A 14,136-nucleotide genomic window follows, 5' to 3' on the forward strand; every position below is an offset into this window, starting at 1 on the left:
TACAAAGGTCCATCCACTAGAATAAATTCTTTAGTTACAAGACATAGCCCTGAGTGGTCTAAAGTACTTTCATTCACCAATCACTGTCATCTCACTTCTGTCTGCATGGGTTTAGAGTCTTTGGCTCAGCTAATGTGGATATGTGAGAAAGCTTGTCACTTGTTTCCCATGGGTTGATGGCTTTTGCCAGGTTCTTCCTCCGTCTATACTGGCTGCTATTTGTAGCCTATAATGTGCTGAAAAATGTCATTTAATCCTCAACAAGAACATTAGTTACGACATGCCTGAGATCAGTAACTGTTACTGGAAGAATATGAGTGACCATGACAAAAGTGACTTGTTATTGCTCAAGATATAGATTACAATATTGCAGGACTTCAAAGTAAATAGAGTTCACATGACTTTTCATTTCACCACACATCACAGTGGGATAGTTAATCCCTGCCATGCCTACCCTGCAATGAAGCTCAACGTGGAGGGGGTAAATACCTTTAATTCACCACCACTACTTGGCAGGCATAACTTTTTCAGCTCCATTTCTAAGGGGTGGGTGGCTGGTAAACAATGATGTTTTCTTTTAGACAAATCATTTTCAAACAGCAACTTTAATCATTTCACAAAGCAAACATAGCAACATGCAAAAAGAGAATCACTTCATGTGTATTTAAAGTGTGATAATTTATAAACTATAAAAAAGGATCTTATGAAATGAACTGCAGAACTATATTTCAAACAGTGTTAAAAGTATCTTCAAAGAACACAAAAAGTGTACATGCAAACATAAGTATTTCTAGTAAAATAACTTCTTCTGAAACATCCTCTGCTCTTTCTCAAGCAAGGTGAATAACTTTTACTCTGAAAGAATGTGGAGGTAATAGTAGTGATACTTGCAAAATTGTTACATTTTTGAGGGATGAACATTTGGCTAGATGTGAGAAAAACATTTGTATAAAATGATAGGTATTGAAAATAATTGCACCTTAATTTGTATTGTTATTCCTTAAACTTTGTAATTAGAATAAAGGAAGAAATAACCAAAAACTAGTGCTTACAATGTTGTTAGTGACAACATGTTATCTAGTCATTATGACACCAAGAAGTGACACAAAAACAACCACTGGCTTGGGGGCATGTTAGATGGATTCCATTTTCATCTGAGGATTTTTCTAGTATGTAATGGAAATGGTCAAGGAAGTCCTAAATGCCTCTAACTTAATAGTTTTCTGTTTCTCATGATATGATTTAGCCAGTCTAAATGCTTGTTACAAAAACTTGGTCAAAATTTGTATTTGTACATATAGGGTAAGCAATGAAAATTCCAACCAATTAAGTAGTTTCAATCACTGACTAATTACTGTGCATTACTGATGACAGGTATTGCATAACATATACATGCAAAGAAGCCAGACTCTGCACATATGCAAATACTGCAAAGGTCAATTTCAGTACATAGGGCAAATGTATGTAGACATAGTAATTGGCCAGTAATTTGTACATTTAGTTCACTGGAATTTTCTTTACACACATCAAGAAAGAATGTAATCTAACTGGACCAACTCAACCAAGATTCTAGTATTGACCAAGAAGTTGCAGATGAAAATTTAGTTCCAACATCACGGTAAATCCTTGCTTGGTAAATAGCAAAGATAATCTGAATGGTATCTAACTGCAGTCATCTGCATTCATTTGAAGTTTGATCAAGAACGTGCCAATGACATCAATGCATTATCACTTGTCTTCTCTGCTGTTAATAGGAAATGTTGAATCCAAAAGTAACAGGGGGCTTAGCAGGACTAGGGAAATGTATCAGTCAGATATGGAGGACTGTTAAGCCCATCTATGATACGATGTGTGTTCACAGTAATGTCTTTTAATATTTTCTAAAGATATGTAAAAAGTTCTGAAAAGATGCAATTGCCACTCCTATTTTAAGATTTCAGTTACATTGGAGTAATACTCCAGTAATATTAACCAATAGTGTAAGTCTGACCACCCAGGAACACTAAGAAGCGAGGCAGAACAATCGTCACTAAACTGAGCAATTAGCGTCATATAGAAAAAAAAACTTCATCAATTCATCAATCTTCATAAGAATCTATATTGATATTTTTTTTTAAGTTTACTTCTCTCTTCTCCCATCTCTCCACTATCTGGTATATATATATATATATATATATATATATATATATATATATATATATATATATATATAGTTACAAAAAAAAATTGTTAAGGCTCTTACAGAAAGTAACAAGAAAAACGTGAAGACAACAAGCTTTGCCAAATTTAACAAATAATTTATTTCCCTAGAAAAACAAAATAAAAATGAGAAAAAGAACTTATGGTTTTATGACTCTAATCCAAAAAATTAAAAAATATAAGTCATAGTAATAAAAAGTCCTAAATTAAACTGAGTTCGAATCTGAATGAAATCCAAAATGGAAGACAATGATGTAATAAATAGCCAGCAGTGTCAACAGTCTCTTGCTGAACCAAAGAAAATATTATTCCAGTTTTTGAATTCTATATAAATTTTGATAAATATCCTTGGCCATGAATTAATTTAGGGCACTAGTATTTCCAGGGAAATGAATCACTTTTCTTTAAAATAATTTTAAGAAAATAAAATAATTGGCCCAAACTGGACACAACATTAAACACCTGGACGTCTCCAGTGTTAAGGCACAAATAACTATTCTTTCTCAAAACATCAGCAATAAGTCTAACTACAATGCAAAACAGATTCCTGGATGGAGGTCAAGAGTTCATCCTTCTGGGAAAACAAAAAAAGTTTGTAACAATGAACACATGTTCTTTGTTATGTATTCCAAGTATGGCTTTGATTCAACTTTATGAATCTTACTTAGAGAAAGAATAAAAAAGATACATTAAAAAATTGTTTACTACAACTGTCACTGATTTCTGAATCAAGGTCAGGAACTAGGTTGGCATTAGATACAATGTCTCTATTAATTTGTTTATGTCAAAAATATAAAAAAATTCAGTCAGAACAGAACTATATTCCATTAAATAAAGTTATATTACTGGTACAATAGTATGTATTGGAATAACAAAATTTAAAACTGTGTGTGTGTGTATATATATATATATATATATATATATATATATATATATATATATATATATATATACACATATATATATATATATATATATATATATATATATACAGAGTGACCCGCTATAACAACATAGTTGGGAGCCTTAGAACCCAACTGTGTTACAGACTGAACCATGTTACAAGCAACCAGGTCAGTTAGCTGAAGAAAATGATGCAAGTACACCCAAAAATTTGCGGGGCAGGGGGATAGGTATCAAATGAGGGTACAAAAATACGTGCTTCATCGGCACTGAGTTACCATCTTAAATTGATGCGTATTAAATGGGAAATACACCTGAAATGAATATAGATAAGTCATATATAATATTTTACTTTATTCTGAGAATCACACATTGGTACATATACGTGTATACTGTTTATAAATGCATGTCTACTGTATAACATGAATAGAGTATCAACACTGTGTACTCACCTGCGAATCTCATCACATGCATTTGATCCTCAATACAAAATTATGCACACACACATATTTAAAATATTCAATAATTTTGTCACAGGTCATGTAGGTCTGAATTCAGTGGAAAAAAATAGCGCAATCATGAATAATAAAACACATTTACTTTTCAGTATGTCCCAAGTCGATAAAAGTTAGTTTGCATTTTAAGCCATCATTGGTAGTGTTTGTAAGCGTAAACATTTTTCCTGCAAAAAGGAAACTTTCACAGCACAATAAACATGTTCCAGTCATGTTGGAAATTGAAACAATCCATCACATTCAATTGCTTTTATTTAAGTTTGATACTGGCTTTCTTTGAAGAAAGGTTCTTTGTTTTTATTGAAGACTGTAGTTGGCTTTCTTATTAAAGAAGGGTGAATGCATTATATGTCACCAATAAAGGACAGCTTTAGAGAATCAAACAAATGCCCATTTCTTATTGTGGCCGCAACATGAAATAAATGTATTGCATGATTGAGAGTGATTTTTTTTCTCCATTTGCTTAGAACGTTTTCATAACAATCAGTGCTTCAAAGGTAATCTGATTTCTTTGAAATTTCAGCAAACTATTTTATCTGGGTACATTTATAAAAAAGGAATTGGCTGTTGTTTTATCAATTGTAGTTAGTGTTCCTCCCTGCCTATTTGAATACACCAAGTAAGATCTTGTTGGCTTATTTGTGGATTTTTGAGTTGTTTGTTTTACATTTGTGGTAGTGGAGTGATACTACCTTCCACGCATGTATTTGAAATTTTAAAAAGCCAATGGATGAAAGAGACACAGGTGTTCTGGTCTGATGACAGGGATTATTACGGAAATTGTGAGTGCTCTGAAGGATTTAATTCTGAGTGAAAAGAAGAAGAATTTTACTTACAATCCACATACAGATGTCAATCTTTGTAAATATATTAATTACTAGTGAGCTGCGCAAAATCCAGTGAAAGATAAATTAGAAGATAATGACTCATCCAGTTGATGTCCTCCACCAGAAATGTGAAGAAGAAAAAACGTGGATATCTCATGACATACAGTACTCATACATGTCAACATAAGTGGATTATGATATAAAAATGTACTGTTAAGATGGTTTTTCAATACGGACAAAGAATTTGTTTATAAAATAATAGATAAATTTTATATCAAGTCTGCAGCTTCCTTTCATGAAGCCTCTGAATTTCTCCACTCCAAACCAATTGTTGTATATACAAGTTTAAACAGCCAACAATGTTGCCAATTAAAAAAAATTGCCTGATGGTATACATTGCCACCAATTAGGAAGAAAAAAATCACAATTTGCGACACTGGTGAAGCCCTGTATGATCCCTGAATAAACTTTTTACATGATATTTCTTTTAAGAAGAAAAAAACACTTTTTTGTGTACGAGAAAAATACATATACAATTTCAGGTGCCATGCCACAATTGTCTTGTATTTATATACACGTCTGCCCCAAAATGATGATAAACTTTTTATTTTATTTTCGTACTTTTAAGATTTTTTTTTTTCACGTAGAAGAAAAATACATGTGAATTTTGGGAGCCACACCACAGCCGTCTTATATCTGAATTCATGTTATAATGGAGCGTACTATAGCAGGGTCACACTGTATGCATACATATACATACATACATATATATATATATATATATATATATATATATATATATATATATATATATATATATATATAAGGGATAACCCTTAAAAAATTGCATCTTAATGACTTGTAATTAATTACTAAACTTCAAAGAAAACTCGAGTATAAAAGGATTAATATTTGAGTAGTAGCAGTCAGAATTACCCACCAGATGACTGAATCTTGCCAGTTGATTTGATTGGATGAACTACGTAAGGAATAATTTGAAGGGTGGGGTGAGTGCCTGTGATATTATTTTATGCTTTCTTTGAAAATTCAGGCCTTCAAATAGCTTGCTTCGATTTATAGAAGAAACAATAATAATTAAAAACCTACTACATCTAATTTAAAAAGAAAAACCATAGCAATCTATCTGTAGGTAACATAACAAAATATCTAGCCTCATACCCACAGCCACCACTCAAATGGTCAGATATGCATATTTATACACAGAAATTGCATCAATAGATACCTCCAGTGGGGGTGTTTCCTGATGTGACTTTGCCTTGATGGTTTAGTTCTTTCAGCAGAATCTGGAATGACTTCTCCAGTGGGTACTTTCCACTGAAATCGACAAAAAGCTTCGCTCCAAGCATACTTCCCAGCCAGCCCCTAGGCTGATATTTTGTCTGCATGATGACAGGAATGTATTTCTTACGCAGCTTGTATGTGTATTCTCCCTCTGGAAGATAATGAAACATACATAAATAAGATCTATAACATACAAGATTGACAATGAATTCCCATTTAAATACATGCAGTTCTAAACCATAATAAATTACACACATAAAAAAATTATAAAAATTGACTCATTTTGCACAACTGCAGCAATGGAACATTCTTTCCTTGGTTCTGTCACATAAAGACAACAGGTAACATGTTGCCAATTCAAAAAGGGTGGTTTTCTCCAGGTGTGGAAATCCTAATTCCCCAAGTCTGAGTTCAAGAATGAATTTCACTCTCAACCTATCAAAAGTTATGTAATGAAAGTAAACTCTTTGTCACTGACTGACACAAAATCTCTGGCTCAGAAGTTTTAACACTTCCAGGCCAGATTCTCTAGTTTTCTATAGAACTGCTTTATGTCTAGTGAGATTAAAGTGCACCATAGAACATGTTTTAAAAAAAACCCGAATTTTTCTCATTCTTCATTTTATATATGGAATGAATCAAACTGACTAATGGAACTTTATTTGTAAAATAATCATGCTGCAAATGCAATGAAATCAAGTTGTAGCAGTATAGAGTTGCAGTGAAACATAAAATAGTCATTGTTGGCATCTAGAACATGTATGTATACTATTTACCTACCTGTTCTGCAGTCTGGGCTCTGCTGGTATTTTTCAGACATACAAATAAGCACTACAGCTGAGTTTTCAATGCCATCAGCCATGGCTTCTAATGTGGACCCTCCCATTCTCTCCACATCAATCCAAATGGCATAACCTTCAGCCTGAAAAAGGGAGATAACCATTAGTTGTCTTTGTCCATAATTAGATCTTACATTTGAATTGAATAACTTTGTCATAACAATGAAAATTACTGTTTCTGTTTTATCATATATAGCATTGCAATTTTGGACCAACACATTTTTTTCCATATCAGTCCATGTAACTTAGGTCTCAGGAGGAAAAAAATGGAAAGATAACTTGTACTAGCCTAAATCTCCAACCACTGGCAATAATTAAAGAATGTTGTTCTTAGCAGTAGAAATACTGAGATTGAACGCATTGTAAAACATGCTTTACTGGTGCTGAAAACAGAAAATGCATGAATAACCAACATTATTATCAAATATAAGGATTTTATGCAAGTGTTCACTGGACATGAAATTTATTATAAAAAAACGGAGCTGATTAACTTTACAAGGATCTAATGAGGTGGGATTTTACAATTCATTGGAAAAGTGCAATAACTCTGTCAAAATTGTACCTGAAAGACAAAAATTTCAAAAGGCATGTATACATGCAATACACAATTCTACTTCAAAATAGTGTGTAATTATTGTTTAAGGATGGTGGTGCTATAGTGGCAACAAGATGTGTCAGTGAACAGAAAGACAAAGCTAGAAAATGTAAGAATCTTAATGTGAGGCCTTAACAATTCTATCAGGTTTTAATTTGATGAAATATATTTGCATCAAGGAAAATGACATACCCTGAGACGATCTCGAATTTTTAAAACTATTTCCTGGTCAGACCATGAGTAACTCAAAAATACATGACCCTTTGTCCTTGAAGCTGCTGCTGATTTGGGCCCTGGAAGAGTTGTATGTCACCATGAACACACAGGAAAGTACCTTAAATTGACTGAATACTGAACACACATCAAAGTACCTTAAATCAACTGAATATTGAACACACAGGAAAGTAGCTTAAATTTACTGAATATTGAATGAAAACTATAAACAACTGTGAAATGCATACAGGTAAATAACTTCAGAGTAGGATATATTTATTTAAATGCAATTTTCAATTGTAAACACAAATGAAACTCATTAAGTACTTAACAATGTTAATAATACAAGGTTCACTAAAAGTTAGCATTACTTTATCCTGAATTTTGTCATGGACATCTGTTTCTGTGCATCACACTGGGCTTTCCCAATGCAGTCTTGTGTATATCATTTTGTAAAATAAACATGCTAACTATAACTATAAAGGCAAAGGTGTGTTGGATGCAACATTTTGAGTGTTTCCTTCCTCTTAAGTTATTAAAGCATGTATAGAAACAATAGGCATTTCCAGGGAGTCATGAAACTACTGATGAGTTACATCAAAAAAATCTCTGAGAATCAATAAATTTACATCAAACAGAGGCAACATGAATTTAAAACTACACAGTATGGGAAATCCTCAGCATACTGGTATCAGTCATGTGTTTGATACCCAACAATGTTCAAGACATATAACATGCCACTTGCTTCAACTTGTATCTGCATCTGTCACATGCCAGCTGACTGAGATAACTGTGTCAGTCAAGTGCACTGTAATATTGTGAGCAACTGGGATATATCTTGTGACTAATGTCTAATAAATACAGTTTTATCTTCAATTTGCAACACTGCTGATCTTTTCATGACATACTCTAGATTTGGTGTCAGGTTAATCAAGTACACCTTTTTTAAATTGTCTCCCTTTCTGAAACTTGATAAACGTCTGCAAAAAAATTCCTAATGGCAGCCTGATGTATTAGCAACACCAGGTCAGTCGATAAAAACACAAATATGCCTATTTATTAAACTATTATGGTGAACTGTTCTTAAATAATTATTACTTCTGTAAAGATTCTTAATAGATAAAGATCTTACCAACTGATTCACCAAACACAAGTTGACTTGTGTACAACAGACCTATCATGGGGAGGTTGTATAGTCCAAGTACAAATCATGATGTTGTCTAAGGCAATGAGCAGCATTACTATTGCTCTGGCCAAAATATTCTTTATTCTTGAAAAATTATTTAAAAAACGACTCGTGTTGCATGAACATGGAATGCCAATATAAACAAATTACAATACATAAGACATAAATTGACTGACAAATTTACACCAGAACTAAAATGAGTCTAATTGGATTGATAATTACTCCAGTACATACAGGGGATGCAATAATCCATATGGGATAATGATAAATACTGATATCAAAGCAAGTGATAATTATTCAACAGTACATGCAGGGATGTATTAATTGAATATGGGATAATAATAAATACTGATATCAAAACAAGTGATAATTATTCAACAGTACATGCAGGGATGCATTAATTCAATATGGGATAATAATAAATACTGATATCAAAGCAAGTGATAATTACTCAAAAGCACATAGTGGGAATGCATTAATCCATATGGGATAATGATAAATTCTGATATCTCAACAGTACATACTTGTTGCAGCTTTTGATGCCTCATTTTCTCCATTCAGAATCCATAGGGCACCCCTGGTATTTTCCTGCAAAGTCTTATTATCAGAATCAGTCAATTTCTCTAGTGTCTCAACAAGCTTGGGAAACTCAATAATTCTTTTACATGCTTTCTTTCTAAATGAAAGTGTCCAAATACACCGAGCGCATGCAGCCTGCTCACGTACATCACTGCTCTGGAGCATCTTGATAAATAAAGGTAAAGCACCAGCTTTTACAATCTGCAAAAATAAAAACATAATACATTCAAATTACATAACAGATATCCGTAACAGCCATAATACATTCAAATTACATGACAGACATCTGTAATAACATAAGACACATAAATTATATGACACATATCTGTGACAGCCATAATACATTCAAATGACATGACAGATATCTGTAACAGTCATAATACATTCAAATTACATGACAAATATATGTGACAGTCATAATACATTCAAATGACATGACATATATCTGTAACAGTCATAATACATTCAAATTACATGACAGACATCTGTAACAGCCATAATACACTCAAATTACATGACAGACATCTGTAACAGCCATAATACACACAAATTATATGACACATATCTGTGACAGCCATAATACATTCAAATTACATAACATATCTGTGACAGCCATAATACATTCAAATTACATGACAGACATCTGTAATACCATAATACACATAAATTATATGATACATATCTGCGACAGCCATAATACATTCAAATTACATGACAGATATCTGTAACAGCCATAATACATTCAAATTACATGACAGATATCTGTAACAGCCATAATACATTCAATTAACATGACAGATATCTGTAACAGTCATAATAAATTCAATTAACATGACATATATCTGTAACAGCCATAATAAATAACTGTAAACAGCCATTATACATTCAAAGCACATGACATATATCTGTAACAGCCATAATATATTCAAATTATGTGATAGATATCTGTAACAGCCATAATACATATAAATTATAGGACACATCTGTAACAGCCATAATGCATTCAAATTACATGACAGATATCTGTAACAGCCATAATATATTCACATTATATAACAGACATCTGTAACAGCCATAATACATATAAATTATAGGACACATCTGTGGCAGCCATAATACATTCAAATTACATAACAGATTTATGTGACTGCCATAATACATTCAAATTACAAGACATATCTGAAACAGCCACAATTCACTCAAAGTACATGCCAGATATCTGTGACAGCCATAATACATTTAAATTATATGAGAGATATCTGTGACAGGCAAAATACATTCAAAATACATGGCAGACATTGGTAATAGTCAAAATACATTAGAATCACAGGACAGATATATTTAACAGACTTACATTCAAAATCACATGACATATTTTTAACAGGCATAATACACAACCCTAATATATTCAAATCACATGACAAACATCTCTAACGGCCATAATACACAGCCCCAATGCATTAAAATCACATGACATATTTTTAACAGGCATAATACACAACCCTAATATAGACAAATCACATGAGAGATATCTTTAATGGCCAAATTATACAGCTCCAATACATTCAAATCACATGACAGATATCAAAGCTGTACCGATGTCACTTTTTGCCGATTATGCCAATACAGCACATATAGCCGATTATTAAAATTGCCGACACCGATTATGAGACAGATTAATCATTATTATTTGTTTTATAACAATGATTAGTTCAGAAACATAAACCTATTAGCATAAAGGTATTTTGTAGTGTGAGTTATAACAAGGTCATTTGTGTGGCAAGTGAATTTGAATTTCTATACAACAACAAACAGAAACCGGAAAAGTAGTAAATTGCAATTTATAGAAAACAATGATCACACAAACATAAAACTTGAAAAACATTAAACCGAACACTGATAAAACATATGGTTTGCCAATTCAAGATATAAATGAATGAAAATGTATTAAGCTAGTCTTTTAACTTTTGTTCAATGATGCAGGTCGCCATTACTAGATTTCAATAAATAACTAAAAAAGGTTAATAACAATAGCCCAATAATAATTAAAATTAATAATACTCATGCTTTAAGATTAAAGACAGACGTCACTGTACGCTGGCTCAAGCTAATACTGAAAGAATAGTCAAGGTAGGTTGTATTTAAGCAACAGAAACATTTCTCCCTTCTCGTCAAGTAACGATCCAAAAAATTCCCAAAAAATCTGGCCTGCGCCACTAAACAAAACTTACCTGTTTCTGCTGAAAATCTTTTGTCAGCCAGTTTGCCCTAAGAATCAACAAGGCTATGCCGATGGACAGGTCTGACCATGCATCAGAGGTCAAACAAAGGTCAGATTGGGCAGAAACTAAATCATGCACTTTCCTTTGTATCGCCTTATGCATGTTAGGTATCAAAGATGTGGAAAAGTACTTCCGTCTTGGAATTTTATGGCGTGGTTCTGCCCTGGCCATCAGACGTTAAAATCCAATGTCTTCAACAATGGAACATGGTTGCACATCTACTGCCATGAACTCTGCAATAGCTTTGTGTCAACTAATAGCTCTCGTGTTGTCAAATGCAAATGGCTGTTTCCGGTCCAGCATGGTGTCAATAGTCAGAGTACAAGGAGTTGCTGCAGCTACTGATGTTAACTGTGCAGCATCCTTTTCTTTTTTATCTGCCAGAACCAGGCCATGTTCGACGATGTGCATGCAGCACAAGATTTTATGTTATATAGTTTTTAGAATCCTTTCAACCTTTGGAAATGCATGCTTTGCAAGGTGTACAACTGCTTTCTACTCGTCAACTGCATTTACTCTTTAGTAATTCCAGACTAAACTTGAGTGTTTCTAGTTCGAAATTATGCATAATCTTGGAAGTATATTTAATAGTGTACAATTGCTAGTCAATATTAATAATTGAATTGATTCGCTCTCATGAAACAATGCTTTAAATCAAGTAAGATACTACTAAGTTGTCCATGTGGCTGGATGGATGCATGCACCACGCTGCAAGTCATGCGCTGTAGCAGCTCAGCAGCTTGGGGTACCCAGGGGTAACATCACTGGTGCTGGCATGACAATATCAATGCTGCATAATATTTGTTTGTCAGCATTACACTGCTTCAGCGTCCGACTGATATTTTTTTATTAGCAGCATTGCAGTACTGGCTAAAGAACAGATTAACTATAGTGAGTCATAGTTTCATAGTAGTAGGAAATTTCGTTAGCTATCTAATCTGCCTAGCTATCTGCTAATGTGTATGCTGGAAGTTCAACAGCCACACGAGGTCTCATTGGTTGGTTGACTGCTGTGATTGGGATGAGTGCATGAATGGTATTAATAATTTTTTGTGAGCAGACAATCAGCAATAGTTTATAGCAAGTTTGTTAAAAAGTATTTACTTTTAAGAATATATTTAACCCCAAAATCAAATGTTTATTCCTTAATTTCCACTATTTAATTCTGATTTAAAATTCAAGCCATGTCAAGATGAATGTTATGACTGAATTTGTATTTTGGGAATTCGTTTACATCAGCACCTATTATTTCTGCTGATACCAATTATACCAATTTGTTCGAATAATTGGCCCGATTATGAGTATGGCCGATTAATTGGTACAGCTTTAACAGATATCAGTAACAGCCATAATACACAACCCTAATGAATTCAAATTACATGTCAGATATCAGTAACATCCATAATACACAGCCCTAATAAATTCAAATTACATGACAGATATCAGTAACATCCATAATACACAGCCCTAATAAATTCAAATTACATGACAGATATCAGTAACAGCCTTAATACACAGCCAAAATAAACTCAAATTACATGACAGATATCAGTAACAGCCATAATACACAGCCCAAATAAACTCGAATTAGTTGACAGATATCAGTAACAGCCATAATACACATCCCAAATAAACTCAAATTATATGACAGATATCAGTAACAGCCATAATACACAGCCCTAATAATTTCAAATTATATGTACATGACAGCTATCTGTATGCTTAAAAGTGTATGTTATAATCTTACACATGACAAATTGTCAAAGTCAATGGTTCAGTCATAAAACACTAAGCAAATTCCAAGATAACTATTAATGAAATAATTTTCCTAACTCTGTTACTGTGTTGGTTATATAAAGATAATACATTTACATAAATAAACCAAATAAAACACCAGAGCCACAAGTGGCCGAGTGGTCTAAAGTGCTCACCATTCCGGATCACTGCCATCTCACCTCTGTCTGCATGGGTTCAAGTCCAAGGCTCGGCTAGCATGGGTATATGAGAAAGCCTGCCAGTAGCTTCTTGTGGATTGGTGATTCTTCCCTGGGTTTTCCAGGGTTCTTCCTCCACCAGTTATACTGGCCACCATGTATAGCCTATCTTGTGTTGAAAAATGGCATTAAACCCTAGAACAACAATAACAACAACAACAAATAAAACACCTGTTACTGTGTTGGTTATATACAGATAATACATTTACATAAATAAACCAAATAAAACAAGGGGGCCCAGAGTGGCCAAGTGGTCTAAACTGCTCTCCATTTCAGATCACTGCCATCTCACCTCTGTCTGTGTGAGTTAGTGTCTTGGATTTAGCCAATGTGGGTATGTGAAAAAGCCTGCCAGTAGCCTCTCGTAGGTCGGTGGTTCTTTCTGGGGTTTTCCCAGGTTCTTTCTCCACCATTAGTACTGGCCGTCATGTATAGCCTATCATGTGCTGAAAAATGGCGTTAAACTCTACAACAATAACCAAATAAAACACCTGTTACTGTGTTAGTTATATACAGGTAATAAATTTACATTTAAAAAAACAAATAAAACACCTGTTACTGTGTTGGTTATATACAAATAATACATTTACATAAATAAACCAAATACAACACCTGACTCAGGCTATCAATGACATATCTCACTTTAGCTATTTTCAAGTCTAAGCTAAACAAGGTATATAACTCTTCCAAACACACATCACA

At 33.3% G+C, this 14,136-nt stretch overlaps 1 protein-coding gene across 1 annotated transcript in view; it reads right to left on the reverse strand.

Annotated features, from left to right (window-relative positions):
- Positions 1–14,136, reverse strand: part of LOC149795981 (uncharacterized) — an 86,802-nt gene that overhangs the window by 28,287 nt on the left and 44,379 nt on the right. The window contains exons 8-11 of the mRNA XM_089965894.1: positions 9,104–9,359; positions 7,373–7,473; positions 6,527–6,668; positions 5,688–5,897 (exon numbers count right to left, since the gene is read on the reverse strand). Coding sequence (XP_089822020.1) covers positions 5,688–5,897; positions 6,527–6,668; positions 7,373–7,473; positions 9,104–9,359 — 709 coding nt within the window. The remainder of the gene's footprint in view (positions 1–5,687; positions 5,898–6,526; positions 6,669–7,372; positions 7,474–9,103; positions 9,360–14,136) is intronic.

This window comes from Sinohyriopsis cumingii, chromosome 7 (assembly GCF_028554795.1).
Source record: "Sinohyriopsis cumingii isolate HCF-2022 chromosome 7, ASM2855479v2, whole genome shotgun sequence".
Lineage (NCBI taxonomy): Eukaryota > Metazoa > Mollusca > Bivalvia > Unionida > Unionidae > Sinohyriopsis > Sinohyriopsis cumingii.